This window comes from Micropterus dolomieu, linkage group LG02 (assembly GCF_021292245.1).
Source record: "Micropterus dolomieu isolate WLL.071019.BEF.003 ecotype Adirondacks linkage group LG02, ASM2129224v1, whole genome shotgun sequence".
Classification (NCBI taxonomy): domain Eukaryota; kingdom Metazoa; phylum Chordata; class Actinopteri; order Centrarchiformes; family Centrarchidae; genus Micropterus; species Micropterus dolomieu.
Window position 1 is genome coordinate 12,046,353 of NC_060151.1, and position 23,182 is coordinate 12,069,534.

At 42.8% G+C, this 23,182-nt stretch overlaps 1 protein-coding gene and 1 long non-coding RNA gene across 2 annotated transcripts; both read right to left on the reverse strand.

Annotated features, from left to right (window-relative positions):
• Positions 1–538: 538 nt before the first annotated feature.
• On the reverse strand, positions 539–2,416 carry LOC123967098. The gene is made up of 3 exons (XR_006824187.1): positions 2,172–2,416; positions 1,607–1,721; positions 539–726 (listed from the first exon to the last, which is right to left on the reverse strand). It is a non-coding gene; the product is annotated as an uncharacterized LOC123967098 (long non-coding RNA).
• Positions 2,417–4,472: 2,056 nt separating this feature from the next.
• Positions 4,473–22,786, reverse strand: LOC123967526 (sphingosine kinase 1). Its single transcript, XM_046043647.1, has 5 exons — positions 22,360–22,786; positions 13,596–13,745; positions 11,227–11,321; positions 10,328–10,443; positions 4,473–8,774 (listed from the first exon to the last, which is right to left on the reverse strand). The coding sequence occupies exons 1-5, from the start codon at positions 22,784–22,786 to the stop codon at positions 7,877–7,879; spliced, it is 1,686 nt and encodes a 561-aa protein (XP_045899603.1). The 3' UTR covers positions 4,473–7,876.
• Positions 22,787–23,182: the final 396 nt, after the last annotated feature.

The following is a 23,182-nucleotide window of genomic DNA, read 5'->3' on the forward strand; positions in this document are numbered from 1 at the left end:
TTCTAAGCGTTTTTCTTTATCATCCAATGCATATTAGCCATGCTGACATTGCTGAGCCTCATTGTTTTACATTAGAGCCTCAGGGTGACTTGCACATCAGGGCTATACAATGTCACACTGACACTTTGTAGAGTGGGCCACACCTGATTTTAGATGATGTGTCCATTTTACAGCAGTATCATGTGTAACAGAGTCAAATATGTCATATGTAGTATTATAATTACACAGAATCTGTGCAAATTGTTATAACCTGCCATTTTAAGCCTCCAGAGTTAATATGTGGATAGTTTGAGACTTACCTTCTGTACCCCTTTGTTACGCTAATATATTCCTGTGTCACTTAATTTGTGTAGGATCTCAAGTTGCATGATCACAGTTGACTGGAGATGTACCTCTTTTGTAAGAAAAACAGAGATCTCCTCCAAAGATTTTCAGGTCTGGGCCTCTATATCCAAACACAACACTAGACACCACCGGTTACACCTGCACTGACATCTAGAAACTAGCTTGGGGCTAACTGGCACATTTTGAAAGGCACTTGAGATTGTATTGTTGTTTTATTGAAAGTGTGATGTTGTAAGATGATATTGCAAGCCCAGTCTCACAGCAGATGGGACATCCAAGCTTTGTAGGCTGCCCTGCAACCAATCAGGGAGACACACAGACAGGCAGACAGAGAGAGAACAGTGATTTTGGATCTGTTGAGGCAGAGCAGCAGGGAGGGTCCTGGAAAAGAAAAAAAAAAGAGCTTAAGGTCACATACACACACAACATTCTCTGGCACACTCCCTCCTCTGGCATGCAGCTGATTGTTGGAGTGGCATTTAATTAATCCTGTCAGAAAAGGTTAAGAAAAAGAAGAGAGAAGGGAGGGAACAAAATTAAAAACATTGACAGAGGGAGAAATTCTGTGAGGCGCTCCATTTGCCACTGAAAAACAATGAATTTCTCTAAAGCAATTTAGTTTAGCTTCACCCTGCAGACAGCTACATTTGGTATACCCGAACACGTATATGGACAAATATAAACTGTGTTTGCATGCCAAAGATAAAGGCAGTGATGGAGGTGTTATAAGCTTTCAGATATGTGATAAATCTGCAGCGTGGCATGAAATATCTACAGTTTGCTTTACAGCAATTTGCAGCATTCCTGCAGCCACTTCAAATTCAACTCCAGGTCATAAGTAAATAAGTGAATCCCTTTGCAACTATTATCAAGCCCTTGAGCAAGGTATTCAACCCATGCAAAGAGGTACAGGAGAAGACTTGTGCAGGTGTGAATGTACAGTATGTCACAAGCCAAGGGAAGAAAAGGTTCTGCCCAGTGAGTCACTGAGGTTCAGCTGCACATCCTCAACACAGTACAGTGTGACTGAGTTGCATGGAGGTTATAAGAGAAAATATGCATCTTTTTTCACAGAGGATTTTACTGCTGCATTTACCACAAGATGACAATAACTCTGTGCCTGCAGGGTCTAAGAATAATGTCATTGATTTTGTATATTATTTTCATCCTCTCACTGACGAAGAGCTGCACATGCGATGTGCATATCTGAAGACATTTGAGCCTGAGTGTCAAGACAGTAGTGTGCATTGTGACAGAATACCTTCTTCTGGAGGATCTGTGCTCTAATTATCCCACTCCTCCCCGTTGTGAAAATGGGACTTCATTGTTGTCCACTGTCATCGAAGTGGGATAAAACATGTAGGAGGCGGCAGCCACTGGTGAGCAGAGGTGCTAAAGGTTATAGACATCCTGTGACCAATGTGTTAAAAATGGTACCATTTTGTTTATCGCTACACATATTTGAGCAGCAAGCAAGCCAACACAAGCAGCTTGGAGGTGACCATTGTGACTGTCATGTTTGTGGCTGTCAGTGACAGCGAGACGCAGAGCGACACAGCCAAGACAAAGACAGGACACAAAATAGTGATCTGTGGTTTCCTGTGGAACAATACTTCTGCAGCAACTGCTCAGGGCCACAAAATTAAACACACACATACAAGCAAGTCCCTACTCTGCTCTAATCACACTGAAACCCGTTACTACAAAGGCTATGTTGCCATCTGCAGGCCAAGTATATTGGATTCTTAGACCAGTAATGTGTAATTGGTTAACAGTTAATGAGAGTCGACTTAGCTAATGCAGTCTGACACAGCAATGAATCCTACCTTCCTGAATGTTGCAGAGAGGTGTCGATTCAACTTAATGGTCAATCTAATGCCCGTCGTTTTAGCACCACAAAACCACAGCCTCTGAAATGTTTAACTTTTAAGTGAACTATAGGGTGCAAAATCTCGCATTTCTGGCACTTCAACATGTCAGTGCATAAGGTAGGAAAGTAGGTTTGATTTCAGACAAAGCCTCTGTCCCCCTCTGGCGGAGGAAGAGGTGAGGTGCACTATGGTGATCACAATCACAGCCCACTGTGCTCAGAGACGTTGTTCACACCTGTGCCGCCATCCGGCTCCCTCTTAACCTATTCTTAGCTCCACCAGTCAGTTATTTAACTGATCAGAATTTTAAATATATAATAAAAATCTGAATTTCTTTATTAATAAGGTGTTTTGATGCTTTCAGAACACAGCCTCATGTCTCTCAGTAGGTTTGTGCTCTAATTTAGCAATTCTCAACTGTAGTTTTCAACTACTTTACTTGCAAGTGTGTTATGATACTAGGCATAGTACTCACTATAATGCCACCTTTGTACATTTCTATCATTATATTCATTTTCCAACTATTATCTTCCATCAGTGATGGCTCTGGCTCCGGTGAATACACATATTCCCCCAGCCATCAGTTTGTGGCCAGTCTGTTATGAGTCTCCTTGTGTTTGTATTTTTTTTCCCCCCCGTTGCTATGGTACTATTCACACAAGTATGTGGTAATATTTCACCACTCATAGTACACCAAATGCAACAGATCATCAAAAAAGGCCTTTTTTATCACAACTATAAGTACAGCTGACATTGACTGAGTACAACAAAAACGTGTAGAAAGTCATGTTTCACATTGAAACACATTATGTTCATACAAAGTACATGCGTAACTCTGACTATGATTTTCTTTTCTATTGTTAAATTACCTTTTACTGCACTATGCTCATTGTCCTCGATTGATCATCGCTGAAACATTTGCCTAACATGCATGTATGTATTGTTTATATTTGCCTGATACGTTCACATCCAAAACTTCAGAATCATCACTCTAAGTCATGAGATTTTTTATGGCCTCAGTAGGATTCAAACACACAACCTTAGTGCTAGTAGCTTTGTGCTGTAACAAACAGAGCCACAAAGGACCACTGCAATGATTACAGTACGTACAATACTGTAAAATACACTACATGATTACCATCCACAATTACTTTGCTAATTTCATGTGGTGGAAAACTCAGTTGGTAACCATATACTGTAAAAGGGGCTGTGAACACTACAAATTCCTTTCAACATGGGGCAGAATAGACAGTTCACCCTGGACAGGTCGCCAGTCCATCGCAGGGTGCCAAGTCCAAACAGACTGAGCTAATACAGCCCCAAAACATTGTGATTCTCATTACTCTCTGTAATGAGCCTTTCTGGGGGTTGTAACAAATCTTAAAAACCTATGAAATGAATTGGTATTTGATGAGAGAAGCACAAAAAGAAGCAACTTTTCTATATGAATATTTTATTGGTCTTTAAAAAAGAAGTCTATAAACAAAAAATTACATGAAAATAAAAGAAGATGATTGACACCTGGTGGTCAACAGCCAGTTCAGTGAATCTAATAACAATCATAGATGGATGTTAAAACCCAGGCAACCCCTCTTCCACAAAGCTTCACAGATCATACAGAATTTAAAATAGAGAATCAGTCTAGACTCTCAGTGTTTGTATTGCACCCTGTACAGAGCTTGGAGCAGCCTCAGCGTAACACTGATCCATACTAATGAACCTGTCATTCACAATGCTAAAATGTGAGAATCATGTGGTAAAGAATTTGTTTCTTCTAGAAGTTTTTTCCCTCCCTGTGCACCACCTATCTGCTGTCTTGGGTAATGGCTAAGGCACTATCTGGACAAACTTCTTTTTTTTAGCTATTTGCACTTACTTCATAGTGAAAAGCTGCAAATACGTGGCATACCTTTTCCAAAATGGTTACATCATGATTTTAAACAAACATGGACAGTATAACACATTCAACCAAACCATGTGGATCCCCTGATCTACTGCACTAAAATATATCACTACATGAATAGAACATTCATCGCCTATCTGAAAATCCTGTTATTTTTTCAGGCTTTTGATTAATTGTGTGGATATAATAGCAAGACACATATGTTCTTACAGGATCTTATAAACATCATTGGGATTCCCAGGCCAATGAGATTCACAGCCTCTGAGAAGTTTGTCTCATTTCAGTTCATACTCTGTGACACAGCTTTCTTAAAACTTTATAAAACGCCACAACAGTACTAACAAAGACAAATATTAACCTTTGTGTTTTATTAAAAACTGCTGTTAGATTAAAGCAGTGAGTGGAATAAATGATTTAACAGTATAGTACCTTAAGTTAACAGTAGTGTAACAAAGCCCCACAACAAGATGTTGCCAATGATTAGTATTTGCAGCTGTGTAAATGTCACTGACAATAAATTACAATAAGCTGGATGTTCCATTAATGATGTCAGCTCAGCTTTATGTAGTAAGACTAATCCATTCATCACTGTAAATATAAAAATCAGAAAAGAGGTGGCAAGTTGACGAGGTGGCGTTGATTAACATAAGGAAATATTCAAGGATAAAACCTTCTCTCCGCGTCATTCAGTGAGTAATACTGTATATGAGAGGTTCCAGCAGGGGGACCCCTCACTCCAGATATCTGCAGCCATGACAAGGCTTTTGCATAGCTTATCTCTCTACTTGTGAGATGCACATTATACATTTAGTAATGAACAGTGCATGTGGGCTGCTGCTATTTCATGAGTGCAGCCTGCAGAACATCATAATGCATTCAAAGCACCTGGATAGCTTTGCTGAGGATACAGTAATGATAGAAGGTACAGTGTGTTGTACATGAGTTGTAGCTATGATGATACAGACAGCAAATGTAATATGCAAATATGTAAAATCAAGTTATAGGCAAAAAGTCGGCACTGTAGTGAAGATGGAAGAGGTCTACTTCAAGTACATTACAGTTCATTCAGGGACTGTACGAAAATGATTGAGGCTCGGTCAGAAAAGGGGTTATGTCTTTTTCATTTTGGCTTTGTGCATCATAATGGTGTGTTTTGCAATGTGTAGAGATTGAAGAACAAAATCTCTTTGTATCTGGGCTTTATTTTCCACCATACAATCAACTAATAGGGCCGATATGTCATTTTTGAGAAGCTGAATGAAGTAGTTCTTAGTGACTGACTGAAAGGATCTCTGCAGGGAGTGGGTCATTTTTTTCTTCCACATGTAGGCCTAAGCACCAGAACTACAGTAAAGCTTCCAGTGATGAATGTGTGGATTCTACTAGAGTCTGTCCCTCTCTGCAGGGTAGCTAATGTGAGCTAGCATGTGACTGCATATTTCAGTTCAGCAGGAGGTTAATTAGCGTGCAGACTTTTCTGCTGTATCTTTGCTGAAACTGATACGTAAAGTGGACTGTCTGGTCTCTGATTAGTTTGAAGCATCTGGTACTGACAGTCCATAGCTGTATGACAACCTGTATGTATGTGCACAATGAAACCGGCCTTTCAGGTGGTGCTGTTTTGTTTTTTTATCATTAACGCTCAGGTATCTTGTACTACTTGTAATGGTGTGCTATCTTGGCTCCTTCGAAAAAGAGATCTTAATCTCAAGGGACTTCCAGTTTATGGTTTAGTCTGTTGCAAAAAAATTTATCAAAATGGTGAATTGGGCACAAGCTAAAACTAAATAAATCCTCCACACCAGTCATTTTCGTACAGTCCCTAAAGAGATCTTCCCTCTGTTTGCGTTATGTGAAGAAATTGTTAATATTTGTGCTCCTTCCAGCAGAAGCCAAATGCTTTCCTTCCTTCACAACCTCCAGAACAGCTGTCACAATCAGCTGATTGCATTCACTGTATTGTGCTCTGGATGACAGCAACATATTCTTCAAAACCTTAAAAGTTTATAATCAGCATTTCTTTGAACCCCATTAGCCTGTCAACATTCTAGCTTTTCACTTTCAGCATAAGTGGTTTTGTTTTTAGCAGATGCATCAGCATGCATACAGCATGATCTCTTTTACCCTTTTGACATTGCTTTTTTTTTTCTAAATGAAGAATATGATTTGTTTTTAAGGTCAGGAAAGACAGCTCACTCTCAAAATGATGATATTGCGCTGCTACATACCTGTGGGTATAATAGTTATGGTGCGGCCATCGTGACCTGGTGTGTATGTGTGAGAGTGTGTGTATGTGTGTGTGTATATGCGCGTGTGGCACAGATGATAACGCTAACATTTGCACTCTCCTCTGCTCCGGTGCACTAATGCTCACCACAGCGCCAGCAAACCAGTGGAAAAGGCCACACAGCGGAGCAGAGCACTTGATTCCCTCTAGCTCCCATTGATCGCATGCCTCTCAATATGCAGCGCTGACTAATCCAGTCTGAAACCATGCTGCTCTCTCCACTTTAGTGAGATTCAACCAATCTTGAGCTTTGAAACTCAATTAAAAGCTTTCATATGATTAAAAAAAACAACAACTCTCCAACTCTATCTTGCACGCTTTTGCAGGCGTAAAGCTTAATATTAAGGACACATTAGGCGCGAATGGCTTATTAACTGAGGGAGGGAGCGAGAGTACAATCTCAAGATGGGAAGAGGAGAAGGGATCATGAGTACAGTAGCGGCCCATGCCCCTCCTCCTCACTAAGTGCTGCAGAGATGCAAGGGAATGTGTGTGTGTATGTGAGAGCTGTGCGTGGGATGAGGATGAGTATGGGGAAAAGAAAGCGAGAGTGTGTATTTACATGTGGGTATCTACAGTTTGTTGATGGTTGCAGATGAAGCAGGGTAAGAGAACATCCAGGACAGGAAATGGATCGGCTGGTGGTGGAGGTATCCTAGGTAACCTCAGCTGGCAAGGTCTCTCTCTGCTCCACCAACACTTCATGCATTATCAGCTGGAGGACGTTTTCACACACAGAAAGCAGAAAGGCGGGTTCAATTCACTGGTTACTAATGCTTAGATCTAGTGTTGTTCAGGTTTTTTTTAATATAAGCTATGCAAAGATTAAGGATTTTTCAACATTAAATCCCTGGGGGATTTATATCTCCTCAGTTAAGAAAGCTCTTCTTTACCAAACTGAGGGGGGAGGCGATGCTGTCAGAGCAGTTGCCCAGGAGGGAGATTGCCGACCCAGCGTAATACAGTGGGACAAGGGGCGTGGTTTCTCGAGGAGCCTACCAGGACGGGAAAATGTGCTTCTCTTCACGTGTCATGCTTATGAGGTCAGACAGCAGAGTGCACAATGCACTCCTCCACTACTGCACCACGCCGCTATGTGCCAAAGCTCCTCATGCAAAATCTCACACATATACACACTTGAGTGCACACAAACATATATAAAGATCTCTATGGCATATGCACACACATACACACACACACACAGACAAAATCCCACCCCATTTCTCTAAGCTGGGACCAGCCAGCAGCAAGAACCATCCATTGCTTTGACCCTGAATCAAACACAGAGAGAAAGAGGAGACCATAAAAATAGGACAAGCTGTTTCTGTAGAAAAATAGAGGAATTTCCAGAGGCTGATAAAATGTCTTTGGCACTTCTGAAAACACAGCATATATAAAGAAATCAACACTGAGTCTAAAAAGCCAAACTAGAAAGCTCTACAGTCAAAAAAAGATTAAGATAATCCATGTTCATCCGCATATGAGTCTGGCCAGTCCGGGGTGGATTTGAGCCTGAACAGGCCCGTATCCCACCATCTCGCCATCCACAGTGATCATGCCTTGTGCAGAGATGGGCTCCAGCCGCAGGGCCTTCACCTTCTCGTAAACCAGGTGGGGGCAGCCGCACGCCAAATGGGCGCCCTTCTCCATGGCAAGGAAAAGGCGAAGGAGGGCAGGACGGGAGATTCCTGCTGTCACATAGAACAGATGAATCAGCCCGTCGTCTGCCATTGCACCAGGGACTGTCCACAGGTCCTCAGCCAGGTGGGACTGGTAAATAGCCAGCACCAAGACAAAGTCCTCCTCCTTGACCACCGTCCAGCTCTCTGGGACTGGCTGGTCCAAGCCAGGAAGCAAAGAGTCCTCTGGTGCTCTGGTTTTGCCATCACTCTGGGTCTCAAGTCTCTTGGTGGTGATAGCGTTGTTGGAGGAGTTGGTGATGGTGTTGTGGTTGGAATTTGTGCTGTTGTGCTTGTGGCGGGAGTTCTGGTTTGGCGAAGTGTTGGGGATGAGCTGGCAGGGAAGGGAGGAGCAGAGTGAGGGGTGCTGAGGCGTAGAGGGAGGGTTGTTTCCTTTTGGAAGTGTTGGCTCCTCCTTAAAAGGCAGATACGCTAACCTGCCCTGATAGACTCTCAGAGAGGCCAGACGCACCAGGGTGCCCATTAGGAAGCGGATTGCTCCAACATGGCGGTACTTCTCACTCTCAATGTCAACGTCAGCCACGAAGCCCCAGGCCAGGGAGAGGAAGGAGAAGAGGCGCTGCTGAGAGGACAGGTGGATCGACACCAGGTCCAGGGAGCCAACCAGACCTTTGCAGAGCATGAAACCACAGCTCAGTAGCAGCTCCTCGTTCCACACCGGAGGCGACCTGAGAGATGGTTACACACATTAAGAGTTAGAAGCAATTATAGCATGGCACAACATCACGTGAGCGTGTTATGGATTACTGTTGCTATGCAATAAAAACAACAGTCTGTGAAGATTCTCAGTCATCCAGGTAATAGTTATCCAAGGAAGGCTACTATCAAGGATAACTGGACTTCGTTGAAGATACTTGAAAACATTTCGCCTATAATTCAAAACGCTTCTTCAGAACTGAAAAGTTTTCCAAGTGTATACACCTATAAATAAGATCCAACATAATACACGGTGCCATGATCTTCTTAGCTTAGTTTTTAAATATTAAAATATGTGAAAATGTTCATTTCCTGGGTAAAACTGGACACAACAGGAATAAGAGTCTACAACCATGCTAGCAGCTCTGTGAGGCTGTAAGCCAAATGCTAGCATCAGCATGCTAACACACTCACAATCAAGGCTAATGTGTTTGATGTTTAGCAAGTACAACGTTTACCATGTTGACCATCATCTTCTAATTTGCTAATTAGCGCTAAACATAAAGTACAGCTAAGGCAGATGGGAATGTCAATAGTTTTGCAGGTATTTGGTCATAAACCACCATGGAATGAAAGGTCAGGAGATCACAAAGTTATTACTAATATAATTAATAGCATAATAATTCATCTTGGACATTTATGTCTGAACCAAATAAAGTGGCAATCTGTCCAGTGGTTGTCAGGACATTTCAATATTGACTACAAATGTCAACTTGTTGTTGTGGTCCTGCAGTATGCCCCCCCCCCCCCTTTGATTAGACAAACTTATATGTTCCAATAGTGTAAAATACAGTAAGTTTGTTTCTTTTATCAGTGATTGTAGAGGATGTCTTCATTTATCACAACTTGATTACATATCAGATAGATATTATGGAGATGATAGATTCTGTAAATGTTGGATAATGTGAGTGTTTTGCCTAATGTGAAAACTGTAATCCGTCTTTTACAGTATACTGTAGAATACTACTGTCAATACTTTGAAGGTAACTTGAAACATGTATCTTGCATTGTTTGTTATTTGATTCACTGTGTGGCTTAAATGAAAGACTGGCTGTGTGATGACATTGGAGTTTTGTAAGAGTTGTGAAATTTTACCACATACTTAAATTACCACATACTTAAAAAAACCCACTATAAATGCCTGTTTTTTGTTTTGGTCATGCCCACAGCCAACCAACAGATGGAGATGATACCCTGGCCATGTGCTGGGTCAACCGGTTCCACAGCTGCACTTTGGACTATAATCACTCAAATGTGCATACTCACGTACGAGTTTCTAAACCCATTACATCATTCCCTTGAGAGTTATCAGCAGTCTGAAATGACCACTGCTGCACAGCGAAGCAGTTCTAGTCTGCTCCCCTGTCCCTCCTCCCTCCTGAAGAATGAAGCCCAGTCAGCCTTTGGCATAATTACACAGAAAGGAGATAAATCGTTCTTTTTTCGGCTGAGGAATTTTCTTCTTTGCTCTTCTTTTGTACTGTTGGTCCATGCATTTAAATGACTCATTAATGGACTGACTTACTGTGAGTAGTGGTTGACAGAGGCAGCCAGGGCGTTGCCTGAGCCACCAGGTAGAATACCCAGAGGGGTCTGGATGGCCTCTTGCCAATCCTCCCGCTCCATCAGACCATTTATCACCTGAATGAACAAGAAAAAATACAAAAACAGAAGTAGAGCATTATCTTAAATAGAAAGTAGTATGTATGGTGGTACTAGGGAACCTGAAACCACACTGGCTCAAGATTCATAGATATACATAATAAAGTTCAGCATGAAGAAAAGCATCCACACAGTGGCCAAGGTATTTTTTAATATTTGTCCGTCATCTTTAAAAACAACTAAAAACAGTGAAGCATTCACAGAACACAAATACGGATACAGAGATTTTAGGTGCTAGAATCACAGGCACTGTGCTCTTTTGTCATGTACAAAAGTACTAATTAAATTTTTGCAGGCCTAATCTGAAAACTTCTTAGAATAGAAACAGGGGTGAGAAGGTTTATATAATTTCCACCTGTGATTGTTTGACAAGTGGAATTTTTTAAATGCCCAAAAAACAGATCAAGTTAAGAAATGAAGTGAAATACAATTACATTATTATGTATTTCATTTTAATATACGTAATGACAGTGTCATCATTTATTAATACAAACATGTTAAATTACTATTACTTTGCATTTTATCTTTAATAATGGAATTTTATTGTGATGTGTATTCTCCTAGCCACATTAAAATCAGATCACAGTACAGAAAACAAAGTGTATTGCATATCAGTGTTGTCCAGCAGAGAGCATCATAGTGCTGCCAAATAAAAAGCACTGTCATTAGTTTTTATGAGGAGGTGCAATGGAGCTTTGTCTTTTTAAGAAGGAGATACATCATCAATGCCAAAATTTAAATAATTGGGTTAGGTCAAAGCACCTCAAACAGCAGCCCATCTCCAGACATGATAACTAGGGCGTCCCACTGTGACAGGTCTGCGTTCCTCACCAATTCCCGTGCATGGTTCTGGTGCTCTGAAAGAAGTGGAAAGAGAGAGAGAAAAATAAGAGAGATCAGAAAAATAAAAACAAGGGAAAGGGCAGAGAAATAGAGATGCGGCCTTCATCGCCAGCCTCTGGGGTAGAATCAGGGAGATTAGCCAGAAAAAGAGAGCACATTAGCCCATCCAGTGGCTACTCAACAGCTCCAAGGCAGCTTAGCCGCCCTGCAAACATCTGTGACTGACAAATATCTGCATGTGTGTATGTGCATTCACTGGATGCATGTGCGTGTTCAGTATGTGCGTCTGTGTGTGTGTAGGTTAATGCGCTGGCGGAAACCGAGCTATTTGTTCAGCCTAGTTTTATTGGCAGCATCCTTGAGTGGGTCCCTCTGCAAGGGGCCTCTGTGGGCTCCTCCCGCCAGCATTAAAGTCTGCAGTCCTACCAGCTGAGACTCCCCAGTGTAGTGCTGTGTGTTTGTGTTTGTGCGTGTGTGTGTGTGTGGAAGAGACAGCTTTACAGAGAGAGAGAGAGAGAGAGAGAGAGAGAGAGAGAGAGGCAGGCAGACAACAGAGAAGTTAGTAAGTATTGATGCACTATCATCATGAAGGAAATATTTTTCTGCCCAGCTCAAGTATTGAGCGAGGACAGTAGTGAAATAAAAACAAATACCCTCTCCTTCCCTTTCATTCGGTCCAACCTCCACCTGTCCCCCTACACTCTCCCAGGCCCCTCTCTCTCTCCCTGCGGTGCTCCCCATGTAGCTGCTGTTTGTTTGCAAGGTGCTGAGGCTGGAGGCAGTGATGCAGCGCTGTGGTGACAGACAGAGGCAGAGGGAGTAACGGCAATGCACAGCTGACTCAGCACTTTATACCTGCCGTGGCTCGGACTGATGCTTTACTTCCCAGGCACTTCCTTATTTAAGGGGTCATAAGCAGCAATTCTGGCTGAAAACCTGTAATCACCTCTGTCAAGGCAATACATAAATACACACTTGAAATATTGGTCAAATTCTGGTTGTTTCACTTCAAATGCAGCATTTTCCTTCTTTTGTCACACTCTTCTGCCTTCTTCTGAGGTTAACCAGGGTAAAGATGAAGCTTGGTGCACTGGATGCTTCATACAGTATGTAAAAGGTACACTCTGACACAAGAGGTGCTTCTAATGGTACTTGTCCTTCCTCAGGCAGAGGCTGTGTCATACATTCATCAAGGAGCTGCGTGCTGGGTAAATAGGGTTGCGGCAGTTAATCCACTCATAGGCACTTCTGAATGGCTGCCGTATCTGATCCCGACCCATATTCTCCCGGGTCAACTTCAGTAATTATGCTGTGCCTTTTTTCATCACCGTCCATCTGCTGACCTTCCTTTAAGCCCCAGGAGTCGGCACCAAGAGCTTGCATGCGCGTCAGCAATCTTTCTCAAATAAACAAACACACTCCCTCCTTTTCCTCTGACTTGGCTGTCATATTCTGTCTCACTTGGTGCTGTATCAGAGATCGAACTGATGCACTGCCAAGCTGACGCTGGAAGAGACGGCTATTTCTTACCTTTCAAATTGTTGGTCCTGTCAAACGGGGTTTGGGTTTGAGTGGAGGGCGGGTGGTAGGTTAAAGACTCACTGATTTTTGTCTTTTGACATTAAAGCTTATCCCTGTTTCCCAGCTGCTCGTTGGTATTCAGAAATAGGGCACTTGGAGTTCAGAGCCTCTGAAGACATTAACAAACGCATGACATTGTTTAAGGTCACAAAAAGCCACCGGCAACTCATACAGAATGGGAAATAGCTGGGGAGACTTAAACGAGAAAGTGTTCATGTACTCAATGTGCCTGCAGTGTGTGTATATCTGTGCGCGTTTCTACTTATTGAACACATGGCCTGTGAATTTTTGATTACACAAATAATGCATCATAACGTGGCAAAAGTTTATGCCAAGTTAAGTGTGCTCAAGTGCCTGCAGTGTGTGTGTTTTTCATGTTTTTATATCCCTTGGGGGACTTTAACCTGAATGCACACTGACTGATGGGGACTCATGTTACTTTGGGGACAAAAATGTAGGTGCCCGTGGGTAGAGACTGCTTTTTGAGGGTTTGGTTTTAGGATTCAGACAGGGTTAGGGTTGTGATGATAAGGTTATGGTAAGGGGCTATGGAATGCTTTATGTCAATGAGATGTCACCATGGGGATAGAAGAACAAACGTGTATATGTGAGTGTGTGTGCGTAAAGTGGCAGGCCTCTCTTTGATGTCAGCGTGACCTTGAGAAGAGTGAGTGCTAAATGCAACGGTCGGTATGAATGCTACTGACCTGTGATGATAAGTGTGTAGGGAACGGCGGCCTCAGTGAGCATGCCCTGTACGTGGCCGGTGAAGAGCTGCAGAGCCTGGCCGCGACCGCTGTGAGGGTTCACAAGTATCATGAATCTGCACGGCCGACGCACCTCTGCGTACACCACACCTGAGACAGGCAGAGAGAGGTGGATGTGAGCGAAGGCAAGGATAGAGATGAAGCACGATGACAAGAGGAGCTTCTTCTCATGCATGATAAGATATTTCAAAGACAGGCTCGTCCCTCGGAGGGAAAAAAGAGAGTGAAACAGTAAAGTCACAGGCTGTGGCAGCATTCAGATAGACAATGCTTAATGTTAATGTGACATGCTACTTCCTTCAAGGAGGGAGTTGCTTCTCAGTCAGGATCATACCGATTACTGATAGCAATTCTGTGACATTTTATTAACCCCCATGAGGAAATCCTCCTGTTGCTTATGACTCTCAAGGGAAGCAATGGCGTGACCACACTTTATTACCCAAGGGTTGGGAGGGATTCAGCATCTTGCCTCAGCATTTTTGCAGAAAAGATGCTTTACTACGACTTACCCAGCTTCCTGCGTTTATGAAGAGCATCATTTTAATAATTATATATATAAAAAATAAAAGGAGAGCAGGTATTAAGACAGAAAGAAACCGGGGAGGAAAATTGGGTTTAGATAACTGATACCACTTTAATGTCTGTATGCTAAATATGTAGCTACAGCCAGCAGCTGGTTGGCTTAGCAGGAAACAGGGGGTAAAATGCTAGCCTGGTTCCGGCCAAAAGTAACAAAATCCACCTACCAGCACCTCTAAAGCTTACAAAGCCCCTAAGGGGACATGGGTGAAAAAAAACCACACTTCTCTTGCCCACCAGAAAGTATGTGGTGCTCACAAAAAAGTATCTGTACACAAGATGCGATCTGGTGCTCACGAGAAAGTATGTGGTGCTCACGATCTTGTGCACACCAGATAGTATCTCATGTGCACCAGACACTTTGCACCAGATTTTTGTTTGTTTGTTTTGACCATGTCCTCTTAGGGTCTCTGTAAAAGGTAAAAGTTCATTAATTAACAGGTGCCAGGCAAACAGTGACTCCAGGAACAAGAAATAGTGACCCCCATAAAATAGCAAATTGTTGTTTTTACACTTTACACGTTTTTGTTTGAAGATATTAAGTATTAAAAAGTGCTTAAAGGTGCTAGTAAGCAGGGTTTTTTTTTTTTTTACCGCTGTAAAGAGCCAATGCGAGCTGTTTTTCCCGTTTCCTCTCTTTTGCTAAGGTAAGATAACTGGATGTTAGCTGTACATATGCTACATATTTACCATACAAGCAAGAGAGAGGTATCGATCTCCTCGTCTCTCAACAAAAAGGCAAATAAGTGTAATGTAAACTATTGCTTTAAGGGAAAGGGAGAGAAATGCATATTAATTAAAATCTGTGTGTGGAGATGATGTGATATGGGGGCGGCTGTAGCTCAAGTGGTTGAGTAGTGGTTTGATAAAACATGCTAAGTTGTAATGTAATGTAATGAAGATCCAGTTATCTTATTGCATTAATAGCTAGCACATTACATGATATTTGCCTTAATGAGTTATTTGTTCCATCTTATAAAGTTCTTATTCATTTTCAATAGCCTACGTAATCATGAGGGAGGATCAGGTTCAGCCACTTCACTGTACAGGCTGCTGCTGAAAGGGTTTGCAGCATTTTTAAAGTGAAGTCGGGGAGAAGCTTCCTCTAGAGGTGGACTTTTCAGCAGACGCCCTTGACCTTTAAAGCAGACACCAACTCACCAGAGACTGTATCAAATGAATTAGAGAGGACAAAAAGTAATATCCATTTTGGGGTGTGGAGGACAGAAACTTCAGTATCAGTTTACACCAGAATTATTTGGTTGAAGGTGATGCTGTCTTTGCTATCAAGCAGACACAATTCCCAGAAGCATAAAATATGGCAGAGGGTTAAATTGCACCACCTCTTGCTTATAATGTAAATTAATCAAAAAAGAAACCAGATGCCGTATTTTCCAGTACTGTGACCTGTGATGCTGTCGCAGCCAACCTCTACCTCATTTGGCCCGTGATGATAGGACACGGCAGAGGTACAAAAATATCTCAGAGACAGTGGTGCGAACCCACCAGGAAGAGTGAGGTGAGAGTGTGAAAACAAACAGGCACACGCCAAACTCTGCCTCCATTCAACCACACAGGGTTACCATTGTTTTATTTACGTGTATCAGACCACAATGTGGCTTTCAGATACAAAAGGTCCTTTCTACATTTCCAGAATATAGTGGAAAGAGCTTTGGATTCCAGTTTTACACTCAAGTGTGCAGAGCTGAATCACATAGCCTTACTAAACCCACAGACACAAGTGAAAACACCAAACCTAAAGTTGCAGTCCTCATTCCTCAAAACAAATACAGATCTGGAAGTCATGATCCCCAAAGCACAGGTGGTAGGGAAATATTTTTATGTCTGGTCCAGCACCTTCACTAGCCTGCATGGTTCCAGACCCCTGAATCACTGCACACATCTCAAGTATTTGTCAGCGATTCAAACAGAATAATGAATAATGAAGTGATGAGTCTGATTACCATGCTACAGCTTCAGACCCCCTGTACTCTGAAGGGCGGCACTGAAATCACTTGTCACGCAAGGGAATCTACTTAAATAACAATAAGAACTCCTGTTAGATCTCCTTTGCTCTTTGTGTTGTAATTAGGAAACATAATCACAATTTAAGAAATGGTTTTATTGTGATTATTTAGATAATGTCAATTAAGTGATTAGTCAGCTGACAGAAAAATCTATAATTGGTTAAAGGTTAAATGTTGGTTAAACTTAGTACCTCTCACTATAATGCAATACAATTCAACAAACTAAAGCCTCTAAAATGATCATAATGTCAAATCAACTGCACTCTAAAACAGTTGGAAAAAACCCTTAACATGACTTTCATCAGGGGAGGATTTATTGCAGAACTGTTGTATTAGGCTGAAATAGTTTTAGCTAGGTGTACCTAATAAACTGGCAAAAGAGGGTAAATATTGCATACACAATTTCATTGAAACTATTATTCTCACAAAGTAAGTAATAAAGGCAATTAAAATCTACCTGGAGATTATTAATGATAATTCCTTTTGCATAGGATGTTTGCTTCTTATTAGGAGACAACAACATCCCCGGCTCCTCCAGACTGCATGTCCAGTCCTTGGGCAAGATACTGAACCTCGAAATACCCCTGGTGGTTGTTGCACCAGTGTATGAATGTGTGTGAATGGTAGTTTGTGTTTGAGCAGTGTATGTATGTTTGTGATTGGTGAATGCGATGTAGGCGCTATACAGAGCATTTACATTAGTCAACTGTTGATAACTTCAGTAATCACATTACAGTTACTAATAACAAAATCATCGCGCTACTTGCGAACTGGTTATTGAACTATCCGCTTAAGGAGGAGAGATAAATAAATCAAACGTCCCACACGCGTGTTTGCTTAACACTTTCCCGACCTAACTTTTGACTTCAGCGCCAGTTCATGAGGACGCAGAAATGGCAAAGCTGCTAAAGACGTCTTTCGAGGGGTGGAGGTATTAATTCATATTGTTTCGCAAAAGGACAGCGATACCCTCTAGTGCGCCTGTGGCGAGGCTCTTTAGCCTGGGCAGTCTTGTGCTGATTGTGAGGAGGAACAGGTTGTCTGACTAACGATTTGAGAGACTTCTGATCAGGGTGCGAACTACGGGGGAGCCTGGGGGAGCTTGGCACCCCTTAATAAGACATCAGCTCTCCTAAAAACACGATTTGTGATATTTTGAGGGGTCTCTAAAATATCGACAGCATGCTTTATTGACATTAATATCTATATTTCTCTATCATCATGGATCATGCGGAGCGTCAGACTTCATCCAGCCAGATTACTGAGGGGTTGTGTCGCTAGTAAATGTTTCCAATATAATTCTTAGCATTTTAGTACTGTACTCTAGCCTTGTTCTTCTCTTTACAAATGTTGGGCTGATGTTTTTGGAATTTGTTGTCAGCTTTGTAGTATTAAAGAGCATAAAAGAGAGATCCTATGTATGTCCTCATTATAATAAGGATTTGTGTTGATCTGAGCATATATGAGGTGTAACTTTATATTGGTATTGTGCATCACAGGTGATGTTATGCAGTAATCCAAAAGTAATGTAACTAGTAGTGTAACTAGTAACTTTCAGCAGTGAGTAATCTAGTAAAGTAAGGCATTATTTAAATAAAAAAGTAACTACTAATGTGTAATAAAAAGTAACTACTAATGTGTAAACCCCAACACTGCTGTCATAAGACTTTATATGCAGGTTATAAACGGCATATAAAGTCAAAGCGCAAGTGTTTCGTCTTCAATATGCACTGTCAAACAGTGCATGACTATAGTTTAGTGGTTCCCAAACTGCGGGCTGAGGCCACCATAAAGGCCCACAAGATTGATCTGCGGGGTCACGAGATTATTAACAGGAAAGGAAACAGGCAAAAAGGCATGTTCCTGCAACACAAAATTATATTTTTTCAAACATTCCTATAATCTTCGCCTTTTTCTTGTGAATTAATGAATATTTTTACATTTTCAGGCCACTAAAAATAGAATAAAGGGAAAAAAATCACTCTTTGCATATGGGCATATGCAAGCGCTAACGTGGGGTCACAAATACACATTTGAGGAATCAGAAGTAGGGCTGGCGCGATAACCGCAAAATTGAAATACCGTGCTTTGCTTAAGGCTACCGCAGAGGATGGCAAGCACCACAACAACCGCAATGTTCATACACTTCAGTGTGTGTTAAATTAAGAAAGTAGTGCTTCAAAAGTTCCACAACTGTAACAAGCTCTGTAACGGTTCAAGGACGGATCGCAATGGGCTGTACGTGACCCGACTTCAAACTTGGAAGCTGTAAATGTTGCCGTGTTTTGTCTTGTTTTACTGTTTGTTTTAAAGGTTACTAACTTGGCGTTAGCGTATTCCACGGCTAATGTGGCTAACAGGCTCGGCAATGTTGGACTAACATTGTCATCCTGAGGAACATTCAAGAGAAACTGTGAACTGTAAGCCTCATTTGAAGCTCACTAACTAACGAGCATAGTGTGTTGGATGCCTGCAGCTGTTGTTAATGTTGCCTTCTGTGGAAATTTAGTTATAACGTTACAACAGCTCAGTGGTTAACTGTGAATAGCCCATTCTGCTTTGCACCGGTGTGTGTGTACGTGTGCGTTGCTGCGGTATGTAAATTGACTTGATAGACATGCCCTGAAGGTAACGATATAGCTAACATTATGTGTTTACAAGACACGGTCAAACTACAAAAATGAGTTTTTTTATTGGCAATGTTGTTGAGCACCCAGTAGCTAGCTTGATCCGACCATAAAGCTACTGTTAGCGGCTCGCTGTGCAGTGAGGTGAGATCCACAGACACTCTTACTATGCTATATGGCACCAAATTACTTAATTGATGAAAAATGCGATAATACCGCGCTGTTGAGCCCCAACATAATACCGCGCGGGAAATTACTTCACCGCAACAGTATTGTCTGAAGCCAAACGAGTTTGGTAACCACTGTTTAAATGATGAATGAAACCAAAAGACTCCCAATGTCATGGCAGCTTATTCCTTTTCATTCATTTATGATTCATTATCCTTTATTTTTCAATGCGCTGCCCCCAAGTTCTGTCTCTGAAAATGGCTTTTCCCCCAGACGTTCCTGCTGAACTGTGTCTGTCTGTGTGTGTGTGACAGGAAGATAGATGTAGGGTATGAGGGTGAATGTAAAATCTCTCTGCGATGTGAAGTCTAACACCTGCGGGCAGATCCTGCCCGTCACACCAGCAAGCAAACTTTGGCCTGCAATGTGTGTATTTCATAGTTACAAGTGGGTAAACTCTCTCTCTCTCTCACACACACACACACACACAGCATGGGCAGCCAGGCGACAGGCAGAATCTTTCAGTGCTAACAAGTGCTGAGCTGACAGATACCATCACTGTGCTGATAGTTAAAAAGTGCTAAATACTGACGCAATGTACCTTCAGTATCTTATACTGCATCACATGTGGTACTTGTTAGACCACAACATTTAAGATAACTATCGGAGCAGAAACAAACACACTATTCGCTGAAAGCTGTCTTGTTCTGGAGTAACTCTATCTCCAGACTGATTGCCGTGTCTGCAAGCAAGCTGCATTCCAAGGTTGGGTGACCGTTTGCCGGAGAGGGGGGGAGGAGGTCTAAAGAGTATAGACACAACTGCCCACTGAGGCTGGGGTGGGATGGTGCCCGGGGGGTGGGGGTTGGGGGTGTTGACAGGCCATCACATCCCTGTGTCACGGAGCAGGAGACGAAGGCTCCGGAGGGACCGAGATGCTGGACAGGGTGAGAGGTCGCCGGTGATGCATTTTAGCTCTCCCTCGCTGAGGAAGCAACGCCGGCTTCAGCAGAACCTTGGGGAGGAGAGATAGCATGCTGCCAGACACATACCTGACCCTGCGGCTGCTGAGAAACAGTCACTTTTGTGGCAGCTGAGCAGACCGCAGCGCTTTCCTCCCTTCCTTCTCTTTTGCATAACCCCACATGTTACCCCGAGGGATCATGCTCACATTTGCACGGGAGTAGCTTGTAGGAATTTGCTCATTTTAAGGGTGCACAGAGACACAGAAGTTTAGGGGAAAAATCAAGACAACCCACAGTGTCATCACAACACTGGGGTGCAAATCGAATCAAAATAATGCAAAGTTCTTGTACGTATAAATGTTAAATCTGAAACTGGCCTCCTGCTAGATGTGTGAAAAGCAAAAAAAAAATAAAAAATACAGCTGGTAGCAATGAAGGCAGCCACTAGCAGAACAAGTCAGAACAAGTACTGTAGCAGACCATTAGCATGTGCAGGACTGTATCGCAGTGTGGGTGCTTCATACATTTCATTCATTCCAATAAACCTGCAGTGAGAATAAAAACCCTGTGAGACTATCAGAGACTTCAATACCCAAACCAAATTAGAAATTGGAGTTCACCTCAGTGTAAACTATAGCCTACCTTCACATTTTAAATTTCATGTTTATCCACTGTGTACTCCTGTGAAAGCGCCTCACAGTGATAGCTCTCTGACTGATTACCAATCTTGAGCTCGCAATTGCACTTTTAATCCAACCTTTCCATCTGCAATGCCAGATGAGATGACATGCAATTAACGCAGGGGGTAAATACACTACAAGGGATTAGCGAATCTCACTGACTTTCATACACCCTCTACGGCGAGGCAGCAAAGCGGCAATTCTGCTGCATCTGTTACCACAACATTATTAATTTAAACCACATAATATATTCAGTTAAATACTGTATTATTGGCTGGCTGGGTTTCTGGGAGGCTAAAACAAGCTTATAAATTAATGATCTCATCACATCGTCGCTGAGACGCTCTGTTCAAATGAAGTGAAGTGGCAAAAAAACATCTGGGTTGTGAACATGCTAAACTGTTAGATGGTTGATCTGGTTCATTAGTATGTATGATCTGAATATCTCCAAAGCTGAAGCACTTTGATGAGTCCGGTAAGAGGGCAGTGATGTGAGGGACCATCTGCCTGCCAGCCTGCCTGGCATACAGGGTTGAAACCAGAACTCCTGCTGGCTGCAGCTGGCTCCCAGTCCCTCTCTCTCTCTTTTATTCACCTCTCTGTGTTTGCAGTGTACACCTGGAGGCTGCTACCAGAGGGGCTCCTTATCCTGCTATACTAACACTTGCCTCCATCTTTGGCAACCAGCATTCCAAATTAGTCACTGTCAAGTCAAACATCCGCCTCCTCTTTGAACTGCTCCGGTTGCCCCAGGAATGCATGCCTCCGTTGTATTATAAACAGTTAAATATTTCTATAAAGGATATTTCCGGATGTGACATGGCTGATTCAGAGTTTGAACCCTATAGTTGATAAACAGAATCATCAGTTGGGGACCCAAACAGCTTTGTCGCATCATCAGCAGGTATCACCGCCTCCTCCCAAATGAGTGACAAGGGTAATCAGTGGCATGAACACTTCACATATTATGTTCATGTTAACGACTGTCTCATTGACGGAGCACAAGGAACCTAATGAGATTGGAAGACAAAGGAACCCGAGGACAGTCTGCATTTTAAACAGAGCGAGACATGATGAGACCTAATTAGATGAAGCAGGACGAAAAACAGGCTTTGTTTTGATATGATTTTTCCACTCGTCAACAATAAATCCTCAGTGGGAATTTACCGAGCAGGAATAATGAAGCCTGTGCAGTGGCTACACTCTCTGCTGACAGAGGATCAGTGGAAAATCTAACTACTTAAGCGATCAGTTCTGTGAGTCTGTGTGTGTGTGTTAACTGTAGGCTCCAGATCCCAGAATCATCAGGGCTGTTTGAATGAATGAGCAGCTGTAATTGCTGCTTGCAGGTAGATCACCTTTCAGGGGAGGTAGAGCAGGTTACTGAGAGCAGATGGAATGTGCGCACCCTCTCTGCCAAACCTGTTTGTGGCGATATGAAGGTGTATTGCTTACAGGTTAGTCTTTGACTTTGTCATGTAACATCAGAATATTCAGGTTCCACTGTGGTACTGAGCTTATTGTACACTTTTTCATATTCACATTAACATAATATTTGATATTCTTCTTTTGTTACAGGCCTGTAGTTTTTGTAGGATAAAGTTGCATGTTAATTTTTCAGGCTTCACATTGTGACCCATGTATCCCATAGTGCTCACCGTCTCTCCGGGGCGCCTGCAGCACGGAGGCGTCTCTGATGGCACAAGCCCACCTCTCAGCCTCCTGGAGGTTGGCGAGCGGGTCCTGGACCAGCGCGACCCGAAAGCACTGCTCCACTCTCTGCCGGGCCACCCCGGCGCTCATCCAGCGCCTCTTGAACGGGTAGAAATAGGCTGTAAAGTAGGCGCCGACGTCCGCGCTATCCGGCCCTCTGTACGCCCGGCAGCCGATACAGTCGGTCAAGTTAAAAACCACCTTCGTCCGGCCGGGTGACGAGGAGATCCTCTGGATGGTCAGGGCGCTCTCCGTCAAGCTCACCGAGTACCGGACCCTGTCGTTAAGCAGGTCGGTGAACTCCCCGTACAGGACACCCACGAACCCGTTCCGCTGGCGGGATGGGTCCGGTTCAGAGGCGTCTTTCTCCATCCCAGAGTGCGACGCGTCCCGCAGGCCGGTGTGCGGATGGCGGTGCGGAGCAGACTCTGATCCTCAGCCTGCTGTGGGACCCTTTGAGTGTGGAAACAGCAGCTTTCCTAGATCAGAGTCTCTCCCTAGTGACTGAAAGGGGGAATGGCAGTGATAGAGCCAGAGGGGGGCGCAGCCGACTGTCTCCAATACTTAAGCTACTCTGCTCTCTGATTTGGGCCCTACTTAGCCTACATGTAAAACCAGATAATCTAGAATATTTTTACTAGCCTACAAAACTAGTTTGTCAATTTCAAGCCTATGCATAGAGCAATTTACAATTTCTGAATTCCTGAAAGTGCACCTATGGGCTACTTTTTTATGCAAGGTTCTTACAAAGCATGGCTCGCCATTTTG

What these genes read in the sequence shown, in the direction of transcription:
- LOC123967526 (XM_046043647.1), bottom strand. Translation starts at nt 22,786, where the DNA reads ATGGAGAAAGACGCCTCTGAACCGGACCCATCCCGCCAGCGGAACGGG. An exon ending in CTACACACTTATCATCACAG is followed by an intron (nt 11,322 to 13,595) that starts GTCAGTAGCATT and finishes CACTTCTTTCAG; the next exon opens with AGCACCAGAACCATGCACGG. An exon ending in TCTGTCAACCACTACTCACA is followed by an intron (nt 8,775 to 10,327) that starts GTAAGTCAGTCC and finishes ACCATCTCTCAG; the next exon opens with GTCGCCTCCGGTGTGGAACG.